This window comes from Mesoplodon densirostris, chromosome 11 (genome assembly GCF_025265405.1).
Source record: "Mesoplodon densirostris isolate mMesDen1 chromosome 11, mMesDen1 primary haplotype, whole genome shotgun sequence".
NCBI lineage: Eukaryota > Metazoa > Chordata > Mammalia > Artiodactyla > Ziphiidae > Mesoplodon > Mesoplodon densirostris.
This window is the reverse complement of record NC_082671.1, coordinates 51309709-51329378: the sequence shown is the minus strand read 5'-3', so window position 1 is coordinate 51329378 and position 19670 is coordinate 51309709. Positions and strand designations below refer to the sequence as shown.

Below are 19670 nucleotides of genomic sequence, written 5' to 3'. Positions count from 1 at the left end.
TGCACTATATGACTCAGCCAGCTGTGATTCTGAGTTCCTGTACTACTTTTCATACCAGTCTAGCCCGCTCTCTTCAGCTATGTGTTGTCTCTTCTTATTTGTGTGTCTCTAGAAGCGTGCCTTTATCCCCCTTAAGAGTTACTTCTAATCTGTTGGGAGCTGGAAATCCTGGTGATCAAGCTGTATGTAATAAAAAATACTGTTAATAAAAATAGAGGTTTATTTGAATGTACCAGCCACTATTCTAAGTGCTTCTATATATTAACTCACATTACTTAGTCCTTATAATAACCCCTAAGGCAGGTACTATTATCCTCACTTTGCAGATGAGGGAAGTGAGGCCCAGAGAGGCTATAAAACTTGTTCAGAGTCACACAGCAAACAAGTGGTGGAGCTGGTATTTGGGCCTGGGCAGTCTGGCTGTACAGTCCAAGGTCCTAACCACTACCCCATACTGCCTGTGACTATAATCGGCTATGAATGCTCAGCAGGACCCTGGTCCTCAGCCATGGAGCTCTGACACACAAGGTGTTCCAATCCATCTGAAGAGTATGAAAAAGTAAATAAAGTCGCAAAGCTTGTAAGTGATTTACCTTAAAAGGAAAACGTTAAGAGATTTGAGGTTAACCATATGACACTCATCTTCTCCCTCACTCCTAGCGAATAGTGACCACCAGCCCACGTGCGGTACTAGAGGAAGAAATGCTAAGATCCGCTGGTTTCACATGAAGGCTGCCAATCCATGGGCCTCCCTCCAGGCAACATTTTCTGGGGACTAATAAGTCATAATTCTCTCACATATGCAGATGTTGTTGTGACTTATGAAATAAGTCATTTGTTTAAAGGGGCTGTTAATTTCATAGGATTTAAAGAATCATTTTCTCAATGAATTGCTACTAAAATACCATTATTATTATGTAGGAGGGCACTTTTTTTGCTGGTTTGTTTTATTTTTTGTGTTTTTTTGGCTAAACAATAGAAATTTATTTCTCCCTAGGAGGCACATTTTGAAGTTAAAAGCCACTCAAGTTAAAAGCCCATTGATGGGCTCTCCAGTGAATAAAGGACATGAGCTGTGTACAGGGGTTTTGTGAAATCCATATGGCTGCTTAGTCGCTTCCCAGGTCCTTGCTGAGTGTGCAAATGGCTTTGCTCAAGTTAATCCCGTGCAAGATATTCCCTGTTCCATAAAGTCTAGAATAGAGTTAGGGGGTCAAGATCTGAAAACACGAACAACTTAAAAACATTTCAGTTTGCCACAGGTGGCCTAAGGACAACATTAGGGGAACAGACATAAAATTTTCCCAAATGAATGACATTGACAGCATCAGATTTGGGAGATCTTCCTGATATATAAATCAGTGGGAGATGCAGAGAAACAAAGAAGCATAATGGGGAGCTAATATTCAATCATTCAACACATATTTACTGAGTACCTACTATGTGCCAGGGGCTGTGCTCATGCTGGGCAGAAAAGATGTACATGTGTGAAAACATTAAACAAGTTCACATGTGCAGGCCGGGTCTACAAGAGGCCAGAACCCAACTGTGAAATGTCTTGGGCTCCAAGGACATCAAGTCAACCTTGACTTGAAGAGAGAGAGAGTCTTTAGCGGGAACAAACTCTCTTCCGCCCGCCCGTCTCTTAGGGCCCCAGACAGTGCCTGGAAATGCACAGTGGAGGAGCTCTGGCCCACTGAGGGGAGTGGGGGGAAAAGGGGAGGGGGGTCGAGAGGCTGTGCTGGGGTGGAGCCCACAGGCTTGACCTTTGGAAACAGGCCTAGATGATTAGCTTTGGAGGCATGATATATATATATATATATATATATATATATATATTTTTTTTTTTTCGGTACACGGGCCTCTCACTGTCGTGGCCTCTCCCGCCGCGTAGCACAGGCCCCGGACGCACAGGCCCAGCGGCCATGGCTCATGGGCCCAGCTGCTCCGCGGCATGTGGGATCCTCCCGGACCAGGGCACAAACCCACATCCCCTGCATCGGCAGGCGGACTCTCAACCACTGCGCCACCAGGGAAGCCCCGGAGGCATGCTGTTTTAATTTCTCTGAATTTGCTCATCTATCACAAAAAATAAAAACAGAAGTATTTACATATTTAGGGATTGTTGTCAGACTTTAACAATAAAGTACTAGTGCCTGACACTGGTACAGTAAGTGGTCAATAAACATTAGTTCCCACAGGCATCTCCTCTGCTTCTTATGCCTCCTCTAGGAAACGGCCACCTCCCTGTCCCCACCAGAAAGGAGCCTGGGTTTGCAGCTCCCTTCAAAGGGAGCCCTGGGGTGCCCTGGGGTTTTACTAATGTTGACACTCAGTTGTCTCTAGGAGGCTAGGCCTTGGGGATGACAGCTAGCCTGGGTGATACATAAGCAGCTCTCCTAGGGTCCTGAGCTGGGGAGTTCCAGGCCCCCCAAAGCTTGGCTAACCTGAGGCAGGAAATAGAGCTCTTCCTGGAGGACCTTCCCTTTGGGGCAGTGGAAGGAATAAGCCTCGCGTTGGCCCAACATTTCTATTACAAACGGAGCTCTGGGGCCCAGACCCCAAAAGCACAGCTCTGCCAGCCCATCCCTAACTCAGCACAGCTCCCTGCACTAGCATGGTGAGAGTGGTGGGCACAGGGTTGCCCTGGGCATAGAGCAGGAGGGGGGCACGGGGCTCCGTCCGAGGGACTGAGGCTGAGATTAGCGTGGCTGAGGCACAAAGCTGACCAGGGGCTGGGGGTGGGCATCCGCTTCTGGATTGCTGGCCCCCCACCACGTGGTGTTCCTGGGGTGGGAGCACCCCGAAACACTCAAGGCCTGCTCAGCACGGTGGATTCAGTGCTCTCCCCGGGGACCAGGAGTGATCTAGGAGGGACAAAGAGTTGGATTCTAGACCCAACACGCTTTCCGATTCCAATCCTGGTATTAATATTTTTGCCTTTCTGGGTCTCAGATGATTTCTAAGTGTGCTTCCTGTTCTAAGCGGATGGAACATCTCTTTTCTCCTGAGACATAGGAGAGGCACTTCTGGGACATCAGTGAGGCTGGCCCTGACCAGAACTCCTGTGGCAGAGCCTTACTGAGTTCCAGGTGTAACTCTGGGCCATTCTTGGTTGGCTAGAGCCTTAGAACCATGGTCCCCTGCCCTGTGGAGGCTGTGTGCTCGGAGCGGGCAGGGGCAGGGGGCGGTGCACGCTGCCTCCTGTTTACGTCCAGCCTAGCACCTTGAACAGAGCAGGCTGCACTAAGCCAGCGTGTGAGAAGCTCCATGAGGCACCCAGGCCTTGAGCCTCCATGACTCCAGGATAAACAGGAGTTGGGCGGGGCAGGGGACCTGGGCTAGGAGTGATCAGCGTGCCCAGGCCTGCATGCTCCCATGGGGGCAAGGAGGAACAATGGCCTGGAAGCTTCTTCTAGGGCTGCTGGTGTTGGCTGGGGAGCTGGTATCGGGAGTGAGGGGCCGTGGCCCACCAGAAGGGAGCCTGTCAGGGCCCGAGGGGCCGCCACTTCGCCTCTGTTTCCCAAAAACCCAGCATTTTTTCCCATCAAGGAAGAAACTTCCCGTCCCCTCAGTCCTGTCCTGTGGCTTTTTCCTTGTTCCAGACACGTCTCCCCTGTACCTAACCTCTCCAACGCCCACCCCCTGACGCCAGAATTGGCTCCATGGCCAGGAGGGCCTCCAGGGGTGGCTGTATCTGAATGTCCCTCCTGAGTCTCCTCAGGCACATAGCTTAGCAGGGCATGGCCCCCATCCTAGGCCCTGGAAGGGATCAGGGTACAGTTCACAGACGGGGGTGAGCAAAAGGCACAGAGCAGGGAATAGTGTGCAGAGGGCACCCATGACCAGGCCAGCCCAGTGCCCTTGCTTCCAGCCCAGGGAGGGCCTGGCCAGCCCTGCCCAGGGTCTACTGAATTCAATGGTTACTCTGCTTACCAAGTAACTGGCACTAGAGCTCAGATGCAAAGTCCAGGGGTTATTTTTAGTTTAGCTTAGTTTTGTTTTGTTTTGGCCACGCCACACATCATGTGGGATCTTAGCTCCCCACCAAGGATCCAAACCGCGCCCCCTGAGTTGGAAGCACGGAGTCTTAACCACTGGACCGCCAGAGAAGTACCCAAGGGGTTTTTTGCTTGCTTGTTTGTTTGTTTTGCAGTATGCGGGCCTCTCACTGTTGTGGCCTCTCCCGTTGCGGAGCACAGGCTCCGGACGCGCAGGCTCAGCGGCCATGGCTCACGGGCCCAGCCGCTCCGCGGCATGTGGGATCTTCCCGGACCGGGGCACGAACCTGTGTCCCCTGCATCGGCAGGCGGACTCTCAACCACTGCGCCACCAGGGAAGCCCCCCCAAGGGCTGTTTTTAACAGTGGGTCAGAACATGTTAACCTGCCACGTTGGTCCTCTTCTGCAATGCCAGTGCTGGACAGGAAGTCCTAGAGGATCGCTCCTCTTTTTCAATCTGGATCTAGAGGGTCCTCCTAGAGTCTAGGGCTTCCCCTTACAGGATCTTTCCACCTAGTCCTGGACACCAGCCCTCTGATCTGCTCACTGGGCCAGAGTGGCTGGAAGGCTAGGGTGCGGCAGAACCCCCATGACAGCCAGGCTCTGAATATTTCTCCTCTCCATCACTCCTGCCCCTCCCCACTCACAGCAGCCCTCTCTCCCAAAGTCCAAAGAACCCCAGGGTCCTTGAGCCTCATCCTTTCCCCGAAGGTCCTGGAAAGAGGCTGCTGTAAGAATGGCGATGACGTCTTAGAGGAAGACAAACCTGGGGGGGCTCATGAAGGCAGTGCCCTGCCTGTCCCTCCTCACAGGCCTCGCACAGGACGGGCCCTTCCTGGGCCTCGGGACACACACACACACACGGATCCTAAAAAGGCTGGCAGGACTCCTTGGGCCTTTGACCTTGGAGTTCCAGCCTCCCTGCCTGATGCTGCTGGTCCCACTCATGCCAGGACTCCCGACTCAGGCCCCAAATGCCGGCAGCTACAGGGGAAGGGCAAAAGGACATTGCTGGCCAAACCTGGGTAAACAGCAGCCATCTGCCCCCTGACCCCGCCCTCGCCCTGCCCAGGCCCCGCCCCTGAAACTCACACTCCTTCATCATGCCGATGTCCACACAGCGCTTGAGCCGGCAGGCCTGGCAGTGGCGGCGGTTGTCCTTGGTGATGCGGCAGTCTCCACTGAAGGGACAGGTGAACAGTGCCTTCCGCTTCATGCTCCGTCTGCGGAGAGAGCACAGACCCTCAGCTGGGTCACCTACTTCCCAGCCCCTCGGCCCTGCCTGTGGGAGAGTGGCCTGAGAGGGCTGTGATCAGGAGACCTGCCAATGCCCCCCACCCCCACCCCCGGGGCTCTGTGTCTCCCAAGGAGGATGGCGGCCCAGCCCAGTCATTTCCTATTCTGCCCCCATCATTGGTTTTACTTACCTTTACAGTACTCTCCTCCTCCCTTTCTTTTTATTACACAGGAAATATGAGTGAATTAGCTAGCAAAAAAAATTTTAATACTGAAATCTGCAGAGTTGCCCTCATTGCCTTTAGTGCCATCATGAGAGGCGATGAAGCTGATCTCAGCTTTAAGTCTTCTAGAGTCAGAGATCTGTGACTAGAGCATCCCCGGTTCAGGGACAGACATGTGCACAGGTGCAAAGAGAAGGGAGAAAGGGCCCAAACCATAGCTTCAGACATCCAGACAACCTGCCCAGAAAGAGAAGCAGCCACATGAGCAGGTGGGTGCCTTGAGGTTTGGCCTTGCCTTTCCAAAAGGTAGAGGAAGTTAAGAGTTCTGTAAGAACAGAAAACTACCGAAGAGCTCTTAGCTCTTAGCTGGCACCCCCCGCTCCACCTCGCAGCCTATGTAAATTTGTGTGTGTGTGCACACGTGTGTGTGTGTGCACACGTGTGCATGTGTGTGCACGCACAGGCATGCGTGCAAGCCCAAAAGCTCATTTTCCTAATTCTGGCTTTCTCCCCTGCTCCCAGCCACAGCACATGGGACGTTTATGAGACTGCATAAAGAACAGCTCCCCAGAGGCTTCTCAGCATCTGTACCCTAGAGGTTCCTCTTACTCTCCCCAGCCCCAGCAAGGGGAGGCCCCACTTTTTCTGCCCCAGGACAGGTGCCAAGATTTAGCTGGGGAAAGATGGTGGCAGAATCACTTTCTCTGTGAGCAACAGCATCTTCCAAGGAGCTGTGGAGATACCCAAGCCTTAGAAGCCAAGGTCCAGGCTCAACCCTTTCCCTCTCCTGGAGATGAGCTACCGATATCGTCTTCTCCTGTTGTCATATACTAGTTATGTTTTTGATGAAAAATGACTTATTGTTCACATTCACTAGAACACATACGGATTTAGGACAAACACGTTCATCAGTCGACATGGACATATGGGGACCAAACCAACTTGACCCCTGGGAGAAGGGAGAAGAGACTAGAGGAACAGGTAGTCATAGGTAGTCTTACGACCCTTAGGGCAGTCCTCATTTTATGGATAGGACCCCTGAGGTGGAGAGACTTACTTGAGGCGATTTAGCAAAGAGTTGAGCCTCCCAAGTTGGCACCTTAGGAATGTGGGGCTCAGCTTTTAGCTTCCTGGATTGGACATACTGTTTCATACCCAGAAACTCAAGGAGCTCGATGAAGCTGAGCCCACAGGCGAATGGCTTCAGGCAGCTGGCCCTTGAGCACAGCTCAAGGCAAAGGCCACCCAGTGGTCTGGGAAGCAGGTGCTGTTGGCTTTGGACCTCGGCCCTGGTAACCCCCCATCACAACCCTCATACCCAAGGGGTCACCAGCAGACTGGGCAATACGGGGAGGTGGAGGAGTGCTAGCTATTCGGGTGGTTTAGCCCCCAGTCCAGCCCACTGAAGGCCATGTCCTGCCCCTGCAGTGACTCCCCAGGGAGAGACTGTATCCCAGGCTCTTGCCTATGGAAACAGAAAGCCTTTTTCCTTGTGCTTCCATACGTTTACCACAGCTTCCCAGGGGAACAGAAGAACATGGAAGCACCTTGGTTAATCTGAAATGAGATACTGTCATCACCACAGGGCACATCGATATGTTCCCGGACATGAGATTGGCTCCCCTTTTACTCCCTTGTCTCCTTCCCACTTGAGGCGCCACCTGTTACCACAAATGCTCGGGCCCCAGAATGCCCATAATTCTCTAACCCTACTCAAGGACCAGAAGTTTCTAATTAGAGCAAACTCTCATTTCCTTCTTTTTTTTTTTTTTTTTTTTTTTTAACAACCACACATTTTGCCTGGGGGCTGAGCTGAGGGGCTGCTCTGTCCTCCTACCCACTGTCTGGTCTGGCTCAGAGGTCACCCTGTTCATTCTCTAGGGCCGCGGGCTCCAAGAAGAACACACATCACGGCACCTCTAGACCCATGAGCCAAAGCCTCTCACATCCCTGCGCTGGGGGCTGAGAGCTTCCCGAGGCCCCAGGAGGGAGGGGGCCCCAGCGTCCTTTCGAGGCTCGTCTCTCCTTCCTCAGGCTCTACGGGGCCTGCCCCTGTCCCTCACCAGTGGGCACCTCCCCCAACTGCAAATTTGCTTGGAAAAAAGATTTTGAAACTTCACTCTCTTTCTTTTATCTTTCTCATGTTGTAAATCTGAAGCCTAACCCTGGCTTTCACATACAGGAGAGTGGAAGATAGCTGCTCAGCCCAACTTTGCCTGACAGCAGCAGTGGACTCCAAGAGGCTGGGGTAGGAATCCAGAGGATGCAGAGCTGGGTTAAATGAAAATACTGGGGGAGGGGGACCCGTGTCCTTGCTTTCAACCTTATATTAGGAGTATGAAGCCCAACAGGATTGAGATTGAAAGAGGTGGAGGAGGAGGACCAAGACCATGACAAGGAGGGAGAGATGGAGAGAAAGGAGGTGGTGGAAGGGGGAGAGAAGAAAGGAGGGAAGGAGGGAGGGAGGGAGAGAGAGGGGGATAGAGAAAGGGACAGAGACAGAGAGGGAAGGAAGGAAGGAAGGAAAGGAGAAAGGGAGGGAGGGAGGGAGGGAGGAAGAAAGATGTTAAAAATTCTACTGGCCAGGCTCACAGCAGGTCTCAGACAGGGGGTAAGAATGCAGCCTGTAATTTTCATCCGTTGCCACACCTTGTCCTGAAGCCCACCAACCTTGTACTGTGTCTGCACGTTATTTGAGCAAAGCAGAAAGCTGCCTATAAACAACTGGAGCTCTGAAGTTATTATTGTGAAAGCATACAGTAACCAGCTCTTCGTGGCTCCTCTACAGACAGAATCAGAGGCAAGGCGCTGGATAGTGGCTGGGAAGACGGAGGCTGCACGTCACAAACAACGTCATCATGCTCTGGGTTGTGGGGTCAGCCTTTGGGGCCCGGAAATCTCTCTCACCAACTCCAGCAGGCAGACCCAGGCCCTTCCCGGAGCCTGGTTTCTGGAGCCAGCCTTTCTGGCTTGTCTGGCCCAGTATGGCTGTTTGGCAGGACACAGTTTCCCTGGTCTCTGAGGCCCAGTTCTTCCGTGTTCTCCCGCCTTCTAAGGGCACTTGCACACATGTGGCTGTCAGCTAGCCTCTGCCCACGAGAACTTAGGGCAGCCAGACTGGCCAGCCCTGGCTCTGTGCTTTGTCCTGAAGATCCACGCCCTGCCCTGCCTTCCTCCTAACACTAATTGCCTGGGAGCTGGTTTGGTTTTGAGAAACAAGAGCCTTGGCTTTCCAAGGGAGCCCATTTCCTCAGCAGCGCTCTTAGCCTGGACCCTGTCATTTTCTGGATGGTTGGCAATTATACCCCAGCTCAGGAAGGGGGTGGTGGTGGTAGGGGTGGTGCAACCAGGCTAAATATAGATGCAGTTTCTAGAAAGCTAGGGTGAGAAAGGACATTGACAGATTCTTGCAACAGAGACCAATTCATCAAAACATGAGACAAGCAGCTCACAAAAGCATCAAGCGCCTGGGGCCAGGGTCTTGGGCCTGGGACCGGAGGGTCCTTTTTCAGTAGGTAACCCCTGACAGCAGAGACACATCTTGTAAAACTCAAAACTGGGGCCTAATACTAGCTCTGAGTTTTGTCTCCACTGCAGCTCTAGTGTCACAGAAATCCCAGAGCCCAGTCTGGATGCAGATGTCTTACAGAGCTCCTGATATGAAAGGCCTGCCTGTGTGGTCTGATAATGAGACCCACTGGGCACATTTGTGTGTGGTGACATCAAGGGGTTCTCAGCAGGTGGGTTAAAAAAGAAAAACCAACTTTAAGGGAAGGTAGGTTAGCAGTGGTAAAGACCGCAGGCCTCTTTTTTGGAGGGCAATTTGGCAATACAGCCATACATTGAGACATCGCAGGTTTGGTTCCAGACCACCGCAATAAAGCCAATATCGCAATAAAGCGTGTCACGCAAATTTTTGGTTTCCCAGTGCATATAAAAGTGATGTTTACACTATATTGTGATCTATTAAGTGTGTAGTAGCATTACATCTACAAAAACCATGAATACACTTTAATTAAAAAATACTGTATCATTAAAAACCATTAATTATCATCTGACAATGCGGGGTTGCCACAAACCTTCAATTTGTAAAAAACACAGTATCTGCAAAGTGCAATAAAACAAAGCACAATAAAATGAGGTATGCCTGTATCTACCAATATATAAAGTGCACAGAGCCTTTCACACAGTAAAGCACTTCCAGGAATTCATCCTTTGGGTAGGGGCTTGAGAATTGGGTTGAGAAGGAGACATTTTTCACTTATGTTCCCTTTTGAACTGTCTACGTCTTTTTAAAAAAACCATTCACAGGCACTACTTAACCAGACAAAAGACAAAAAACAAAAACAAAAACCCCACCCTTTATAGCTATTTAAAAAATTTTAATGAAACACAGACTTTGGTTAGATGGATCTGTTTGGGTTTAAACTCTAATGCACAACCTTGGGTAAGTTACTTAATCTCCCCATGCCCATGCCTCAGTTTTCACATCTGTAAAATGGAAACAACCTTACAGAGGGGGTTGCTGTAAGGATTAAATAAAGGAAGCAGGACCTGGTACAAAGTAAGCACTAAATAAAGGGAAGGGAGAGAAGCTGGCAGGGAGGGGCAGTGGGAGGGAGTGCTGAAGGGTGGCTGAAGAAAGCAGTGAGAATCCAAGACCCTGGAAGCAAAGAGCACATCTCACACCAACGCCTGGAGTGCCTGGTGTGGGACTCTGCAGGCAGAGAAACTCGAAATGTACCGTTGCTTCATGTATTGTTGCTCCTGATGTCTAGACCCACAGTCCTTGTGTGAGTTACAGCGAGCAATGTCCAGTTTCTCTGAGCACCAACCAGGTCTCACAGAGTCCTTGATTGACGTGAAGGTCTCTAGAGCCCCCGGACCAGCCCTTTCTTTCTCATACCTGATATTTAACTCCTGTTCGGGGACCTTTAATCAGAGACCCTTGCTGACACATAAAGTCACACATGTTCCAGGTTCCATGATAGAGGAGAGGAAAGGACTGTCTGTTCTCAGAAATTCAGACACTACAAAGGGACAGTGATAATAGGTACCACTTACTGAGAGCCTTCTCTGCCAGTACTTTACATATTCTCTTCAATGCTCTCAACAACCTATTAGGATAGGTATTATCCCTATTTTACAGGTGGTACAAAAAGGCAATGGAAAGTTAAATAATTTGCTTCATGTCATACAGCTAAAAAGTGTAAAAGCTGAGATTAGAATCAAGATCTGTTTGATTCCAAAGCCTCTGGTATTCTTACATTATGTGCTCCTTATCATGAATCCACCATATCTCAGTCCAAGCCAGAGCAGCCGTCAAAAGTATGCCCTCTGGGCTTCCCTGGTGGCGCAGTGGTTGAGAGTCTGCCTGCCAATGAAGGGGACACAGGTTCGAGCCCTGGTCTGGGAAGATCCCACGTGCCATGGGGCAACTAGGCCCGTGAGCCACAACTACTGAGCCTGAGCATCTGGAGCCTGTGCTCCGCAACAAGAGAGGCCACGACAGTGAGAGGCCCGCGCACCGCGATGAAGAGTGGCCCCCGCTTGCCACAACTAGAGAAAGCCCTCACACAGAAATGAAGACCCAACATGGCCAAAAATAAATAAATTTATATTAAAAAAAAAGTATGCCCTTCCAAGTCCATGAGCAGGAAGAAGGGGCTGTCTGAAGGACTTCTGTAGGACAGAGAAGCCACTGGGATAGAGGCAGGATCTGAGATGGGCGGGTTGGAAGTAGGGGATAACATATGGCCATCCTCTCCACTGGCACCTCTACTGCCATCGCACGGAGAGGATTCCCAGCGTGTGTCGAGAGGGAATTCACACCAGTGAGCCCTGAGGAGAGTGCTGGCTTCCTAAGGAAATAAAACACTGACCAGAAAGAAATGTACCCTCTTCCTCATGTCCACGTAGCTGCTTTTCCTTTTTTTTTTTTTTTTTGGCGGTACGTGGGCCTCTCACCGTTGTGGCATGTGGGATCTTCCCGGACCGGGGCACGAACCCGTGTCCCCTGCATTGGCAGGCGGACTCTCAACCACTGCGCCACCAGGGAAGCCCCGTAGCTGCCTTTCTTGACACCTGCAGTGGCGTTCCCTCTCCAACGATTCTGGCCTCCTCCCCCCAAGCTTCTAAACATCACTCTTGGCTGATCCGTAGCTGACCCCCTCATTCTCTTCCGTTCACATCTTTGAGCAGCTACAGAGAGAGGCCAGATGCCAAGCTGACCTGGGCAAAGTTCTCTCCGGCAACACCAGCCTCTTGGTGACTCATTCACTTGTGCCCACAGAATGACCTAAGCGACCACCCCTCCCCTCTCTATTTACTCTACTGCCTTTAAGCACTTTGAGTCGCTGGACACCTGCCCCGTTGCTCTGCGCCCTTCACAGCACAGCTCCCGCAAAGATTGTCAGGATGAACTTCCTGAAAGCCAGAACACTCCTCATGTTCCTGGATCCTCACCAGCCTGTGCTCCCCAAGGCCCGTCATTGACAAGGTCCCTGAGAACCTTGGGGATCACGAACAAGAAGGCATTTCTCCACACCGTCTTTGTTGGCTTGGTGCTTGCTGCACGTCAGCTTCACGGTGTCCTGATGAAGAGGAGGGAGGCGACATACAGAGGCAAGCAGTGATCTGTTTCTCAACCTTGCCTTCCAAGTCCACCTCTTAAACGTCACCAGTATTCTTCATTCTCTTCATCAAAAGGGTCTTTCTGATTTTTCTTTTCTGTCCTTTACACCTTTCCCCTATATCAAACTCTGGACAAAGCCATTCATGACCAGAGATTCATCCACATCCACAGATCATCACTATATATATGTGTGTGTGTGTGTGTATATATACATGCTTTGTAGTGGGCTTACATATTTTCCTCCTATGTCTCTTGCTTATGCTCTGGTTGTTAACCTATTACCAAGACATATAACCATCTAGAAGCCTGCCCATGCCAATCTTTTATTCACACTAGAAATCTTTCTCTGAGTAAGTACATGTATTCCAGAGGAGCAAGAAGCAGAAACAACATGAAATAACTTGCAGGAGGAATTGGCCGGCAATAGTCTCTAATTTCTGACCATGGATCAATAGAACTGACCAACCCCCATAATCACACTTCGGTTTGATTATGAGTCTTGGACCTGCTGGGATGACCAGAGCTCTAGCTTCTAGAGTGGTTTAGCTTGACTTAGAAGTCAATCAAACACTAAATGGTCAAGTGGGCTTATACCCCAGGGCTTAGAAAATAGCCAATGACTCAACACCGAAGTAATGCTCTTGCCTTGAGAACTGCTACTGTGGGGTTGAGTGAGCTCCTTGACAGCAAGGACTTGTGTTCTCAAGGATGTGGTACCCGACACAGAGAAGTACCTCCCACTGACAGAGGCCTTCCTTCCCAGCATCAAGATTTCACAAACAGATATAAGTGACAATGGAATTCTCGAACAACTATTTGAAATAGACTAAAGTGGAAGAATATCAAACAGAATTTGTACGAAGCAAAGGAGGAGAAGTAGGGGAAGGGGGGGAAAGAAGAGAAGAAATTACATATAGACAGTCTATTCTTGTTATTCGAGGTAGTTATGTTCTATCAAGCAAATATTGAACCATCAGCAAATATTGAACCATCGCTCCTAAGAGAATACGGGTTAGGTTCCTGAGAGCCTCTGGTCACAACATTTTCGTCAATCCATCAGTACATAACTTTGTTTCATGTGTGTTATCTGTTTAAAGGCACCTCATTTAGCACATATTGTTGATTCATTAACATTGAACTCACAGCCAACAGCACTATAGCTCACGTCTGAACAAAGCTTGTCTAACACGTCTTTTTTCTGTAAGGCAACTTGTAGCTTTCCTGTGCTTAGGAGCACCTGACAGAATTTCAGCACCAGGCTTGGGTGCCATCTTGAACAGTGAAATCACCATCACGTACAAAAATGCAAAAAGGGTGGCACTAAATAGACCAAGAAAAAGACACTTGTTTACAGCGTGAGAGCTGAAGCAGAGGCAGGATGTCTTGCGTGGCCTCAGCTGGGAATGTGTGCATTGGGAGACTCGAATTTTTCTCCACTCTGCACGTGTCCACAAATGAGCACAAAAGTGCTTCAAGTATTGATTTGGGGATTACAAGTAAATTTTAGCAGGTAGTCAAATTTGCAGATACGGACTCCACAAACAGTGAAGATCAACGGTGCGTGCATGCATGTGTGCGTTTGTGTGTGTATTTATAAAACAAAATTCAAGCCAAACAACAGAGATGTTGGCTCTTCAGATAGTGCAGCCTGGCTCAGTCATCAAGGCAGAGATAGTAAAGATATAAGGTAGACCGAGGTCAGGGTAACAAGATAAAAGCAGCCTGCTGCTGGTAATGTCAGGCCTTGCAGGCAGGGATTGTGGCCATCAGCCAGCAGCAGAACTCTGAGGCATCTCAGAGATAGGGGCTAAGGCTGGGTTACAGTAGCATAATATGCCCATGTGCAGCAAGCCACACTGTTGGTCCGTGGTGCCCTGAATGTGCAAACCTGCCATCCCTGTCCTGTTGGTATCTCCCACACCTGGCTCTGGACATGAGGGAGACTGTCCTGCCTCCACCCGGATGCCTAATGGGTCTGTCCCAAGGATTCACCGCCTAGTGGTGTGTCTGAGGGCAGCAAGCCCAGGTGCACAGGGGTCGGAGCTTCTCTAGTGAGGAACTCCCACATGTCATAATCCAATAAGCAGCCACCTAAGAGTCCCATCTCTCAGAGCAGAATCCCAGTGGGTGGTGACCTGGAAAGAGAGGGGGTTTGGGGTGGGGTCCATGAATCAACCAAACAGCCCTGAGAGCAGTTGGAGACGTTTGGGTTACAGATTGACGAGCTATGACCTTTGTCTGGGTCTCCACGTCCCTAGCTCCTAGTCCAATGCTCGGATCACAGATGCTCATTAAAATCCGGGAGGCAGTGTGTGAAAGAGAAAACGGAAGGAGGGTGGATGGCTGGAGAGACTTTTGTTTATTAGGGCAAGGTTCCACAAAGGACGTCAGTATTGAACCATCAGGCTCAAATATGTAGATATTTCTATTGTGCTTTGTTTCTCAAAACACCTTTGTATACGTTATTTCATTAATCCTCATTTTATTCTATATACTAGAGGGGTCGGGTATTTATACACCCATGTGGTTAGTTGGGGTAACTGAAACATAGAGAAGTCGAGAGATTTGAGCAAAGACAGACAATTAATTAACGGCACGGTAGCACTATAGCTCACACATTTCTGCCTGGTTTTAAGATGGGAAGCAGGCCCTGATGCGAGCACGCAGACTCCTTCTCCATTTTCACTCTGAAGGCAGCTCCCCCATCCCCAGGCCCTGGCAGCAAAGGGTCCAGGTGGCACCTGGGACACAAGGCCTGGGCTTGGGAAGGCCCACCCTCCAGAAAGCACGGGCTTCAGGCCAGAGGAACAAGAGACGTGGCAACAGGACCTGGAACCAGCGACGCTGCCGGTCTGGTTCCCGAGCTGAGTAGGCAACCAGTGACAGGCCACACAGGCAGTTAGCACCGACAGAAACCCTGCCCGCGGCCCAGTGGTTGCTCAAGGCAGTGAAACTCCGGGCCTGCCAGCTCCCGAGACAGAGGGCAGGTGAGTCCCCGAGCCCAGGGGTCCCCGACCTGGAGGGGAGCACCACAGACATCCCGAGGCCTCTGATTCACCCTGCCCTCGATGCCCGTTCAGGGAAATGGGAGTCCTTGTTCTGGACTTGATTGACTCTTCCCGCTCTTTGATGGCTAAAGCCTTGCCCTTAGTTTTACTCACCTCCAACAAGACTATTATACAGAAGCTCTTTTTTGGTCACCTTCTTGCAGGCTTCTCTCTCCCTCTCTCTCTTTCTCTCTCTCCAAAATATGCCAAATGCTAATTTCTCATGGTTCACAATCCCATCCTGTAATGCATCACTTCTCTATCCTCCCTCCCTGGTTCTGGATGGGAACAGCCTTTGTCTAGCCTTTCTAGTACTTTCCCATACTGTTTACACTGGTAATGCTGGGCTCACATGAGAAGAGAGGAGGCTGCTCATAGAGAAACTGGCCCTGACCAAACAGGAACGCCTGCGCTTCCTGAGCATTCTGAGGTTGGTTTTCCAACCTGGGACAAGGAAGCCGTGGATGCAGATCTGGGCAACAGATCAACTATGGAGGTCCAATCAGGGATGCAGTTTCCCTTGTTCCAGGGAATGGTTTGATTTGGATGGGGGGTGGGGAGAGGGCAAGCTCTGAGGCCAAGTTCTTGGGCCTCCCCGAGGCCATGCCGGTCTCTTGGATTAGGAAGCTGTGATCATCAGCTGATAGGAGGTTTGCTCCGGGCGGACAGACACGTGGGTCGGTGCAGAGGGCTGCGGGTCAAGGGGTAATGGAAGGATGGGGACCTACATGGCACCTCAGGAAAGCAGTTTCTGAGGGGGTCAGAGGACGAGCTGGAGCTGAGGGCAGAGGAGGAAGAAGACAGCCTCGAGACCCTATCGCCCCTGGGGGCTGTGAGAGCTGGCGTGTTCCCGGGCCTGGTAGGGAAGGAGACACGGAAAATGCAGGGTACCCTGGGAAACCCTGTTCCTCTCCTTCCCGTCGCCCTTGGGGAGGACTTACCTGAAGAAGCCTTTGCAGCCTTCGCAGGTCATCGCGTTGAAATGGAAGCCGGTGGCTCGGTCTCCGCACACACCGCAGATCCGGGGCACGTGCCGGTCGAAGTCGCCGGGGTCAGGTAAGGAAGTGCCGGCTGCCATCGCCTCCATCCCTGCAAGGACAGCAGGCAGGGGTGAGACAGTGCCAGGGCCGGCTGGCGGCCCTTCCGCCAGGAGCTCAGCAAAGCTGGGCAGCTCCCCGGCGCCCAGGCCGGAGCAGGATTCTTTGGTGCCCTCCCTGCGTGGCTCTCGGTCCCCAGCTCACCCTCCTGACACTCCGCTGGCCTCGAGCAGAAGGCGGACTCCTAACCCAGTTCGGAGCAAAACTGTGGAGGGGCACTGCAGTGATGCTCACAGCGTGGCCTGGAACCAAGGTGCCAGGGAGCAGAGGCTGTGCCTGCTGCCTACAGGCTGGGCTACTTTGGGCGAGATGTTCAGCCTCTCTGCACCCCACTGTCCTCATCTGAAGAATGCGTTTTTCTTCACCGGGTGAGAGGAAGGATTATGCGAATGAACATACACACGCCACTGGTCTCAGCTCCACCTCAGAGGGGGACCTGCCGCAGGTCAGAGGACTCTCTCGCCTAGTGTCCCCTCCAGGAGGGACGAGGGCCCTCCGACAGCCTCCAACGCAGAGGGAAACCCTCAGCCCCTCTTTCCTTCAGGGCGAGGGGAAGAGGATAGACTATGTGCCCAAATCAGACCCTGTCGTGCCAGGTCCTCGCCGCCCTGCAGCTCAGGATGGACAGGACTTGTGCCCCTGCGGTCCTGGTACCAAATTCATCAGTCTTTTTCTCTCTCTTTTTTTTTCAGTAATGTGAGTCATATACAGTGAACTAATTTTGTTTTCAGAGATGGCTTTTACAAATAGGCATTATCTAGAGATGGATTTCACACTTGAAGAAAGCGGGGAAAGAGATAGAGGGAACAAAATATATAGCTTTGGGGGATCCTTCTCAGGAAGCTGCTGACAGGTCTTCCCTTGAGCAAACTGGGGCCTTGGCTTCACCCGCTGCCCCTGATCCCCACTGCTGGCAGCTCAGAGCTGCTTCTGGGGTCCCTCCTGCCTCCCTGAAATGGTTTCAGACCCTGCTTCCTCCCACTTTTATCTGAGTGCTCACATGGGTTGTCACAGGTTTAAGTGCCTTGGCTCCAGGGCAGGAGGGTCCCTCAGGACAGAAGAGAAACAAGAGAGAAAGCCAGTGGTGAGGGGACAAGCACCCTGCCCACTCCTACCCTGGTGCCACGTGCTCCCACTGAAGGGAGAGAGGTAGCTTCCGGGGGCCCTTGGGAAGCTCCAAGCTTCTTTCCAATGACTAGGCTCTCAATCTGAGCTGAGGTTTGACACAACAATGCCTGGTAAGGTCTTATTTCAGTCCATCTTCATCTCACCCCAATGAGGCAAGTACTATTATTATCACTTGTTTTTACAAATGAGGCCCAGAGAAGCCCAAACATTGAGGTTTTCTAGCACCTATAATTACAAAGTGCACAAAACGAATACTTAATTTTACAAAAAGAAAAATCTCACCAAGAGCTTCAAGCCAAACAAAGGAAGCTGGACAGATAAGGACAGGTATTGTCAGTCCTGTAGGGGCAGAGGGGCCCTGATCACAGACAGATGTATTGGATCCCCTAACTTTCTCTTTCAGCTCTTCTTTTCCTGGGAACTTTAAAGTAATAATAGTGACCCTGTTGCCCATCCCTATCACAGCTAGGTTGATACTTGTTAAACAATAATGTTTATATATATACACATGCAGAGACAGAGAGAGAAACACTTTAAAAAAAAAAGAACAAAGGAATGATTCACAGAAATTTTTGAGGGAGTAAGATTGGGGAGGGCATGCAGAGGCATTATGCAGCAGCCATATTCCATCTCTCTGAGTGGTAGGTATACAGTGTCTTATTATTCTTATTACTACTACTAAAACTCTATTTTCTGTTTGATATGCTACATAAAACATTGCATAACTGTAAAACAACTAAAAATAAAAGAGAGTGCCTTTGGGTTTGTCAACACTGTCCCTATAGCCCATATTAAGTCCAGGCTGACTCCAGGCTCCTGGAGTGTCACCCACATCCCAGACGTGGGCAGGGATCCCAGAGACCCAATACCATTGTGGGGCAAGAAGAGAAACTGTCTAGGATGCTTGTGGCTTGACCCCAGGTCAGCTGAGATGATGCAATTCCCAGTCATCGTGATGTTGCTACAGAGTCTGTGTCATCCAGCGACCAAACATCCGGTGGATTTGGTGGAAAAAAGAGAAATTAAATGTGAGGGTGGAAGGAAATCAGTCAGATCAGTACAACAAGTATTCAGCATCATCTGGGCTCACTGGAGATGTGTTGATGCAAGAGAATTGAAACAACACGACACCACAGCCGGGCAACTGCGCCTTCCTGCAAGAGAGTGATGGCAGGAAGGCTCCTGGCCCGGGGGTGGGACCCCAGGCACTGGGTTAGGCCTGACAGAAGGCTGGACCCGGCAGCCAGAGGCCCAGAGTGAACAGGACAATTTCAGGTGAGCTGAGAGACAGCTCAGCCCTGCTTGGGGTTATGCGCTGCTACCAAGAAGCCAGGGCCCAGGACCAAGAGTCCAGAGGTGGAGAAGAGTCCCAGGCACATATGGCCTGAGATCTGGCAGTGCCAGGAGTGACAGGCAGAGACCGTGGAGGGCAGGAAAGAGAAAGGAGTTGGGAGCTGGATAGGAAACCTCACCATGCTGGATGGCCCCCTGGGGTCTTGGCCTGGGCATCTGCAAGCCCCTCCCTCTGAGGCCTCACCCCGATCAGCCTGGCTCCAGGTCTCCGCCGCGGGCTGCTGAGGACTCTGCTAACACAGGACTGGACCGACCCACGTTTGCCAAGGGCAAGGGAATATCTCCTCTTCCCCCTGCCCGCCGCCTTCCCATGCCCACCTCCCCTCGCCCCCCCCCCCCCCATAACAGAAAGCCAGGAGGCTGTGGCTGAGGAGGAAACACCCACCTGAAGGAGCAAAGGAGGGAAGGGAAGTCGCGCGCAGAGGCGCCCTTCTGTGAGGGCTCGCAGACGCTTCCAACCAGAAGGACCCTGAAATGAAACGGGGGAAGCACTTTACAGCTCAGCGCTGACCTCACCGCTGGAGAGCTCATCAAGCAGGATGAGAGGCTCCTTCCAGGGGCTTTAGTCCCCAGATCAGGGACTGAAAACTTGACGGAAGTGATCTGTTGGGGGCAGACATGCGGTGTCATCATTGGGAGGACTGAAGGGGCGGGAGCCCAGCTGGCAGCCAGGAACAGCCTTCCGTTGAGGCCGGGGGCAGCAAGAGCAGCGGGAAGGAGTTGGAGTGGCATCCAGCACAGGGGCAAATGGAAAGCGCACCAGAGAGTGCTAGGAGGGGAGGGTGGGCTTCTTCCAAGGGAGCGCGACTGCTCCCACGGCCCCACGCCCGGGTTTTAGGGATGCTCGGAGAAGCAGAGCCAGAGGGGGGCCTGGCAGGCTGCTGAGGGCGGGAAGGAGACCGGTGCCCGGGCGATGGCAGAGGCCACTCGGGAACTGGGAATGGTGCAGG

General features: G+C 51.4%; 1 protein-coding gene across 1 annotated transcript in view; it reads right to left on the bottom strand.

Moving 5' to 3' along the window:
- VDR (vitamin D receptor) overlaps window positions 1-19209 on the bottom strand; it is a 36076-nt gene extending 16867 nt beyond the window's left edge. Inside the window, exons 1-3 of the mRNA XM_060112088.1 lie at window positions 19106-19209; window positions 16084-16231; window positions 5094-5224 (exon numbers count right to left, since the gene is read on the bottom strand). Coding sequence (XP_059968071.1) covers window positions 5094-5224; window positions 16084-16229 — 277 coding nt within the window. The 5' untranslated portion in view covers window positions 16230-16231; window positions 19106-19209. The remainder of the gene's footprint in view (window positions 1-5093; window positions 5225-16083; window positions 16232-19105) is intronic.
- Between the last annotated feature and the right edge of the window lie 461 nt (window positions 19210-19670).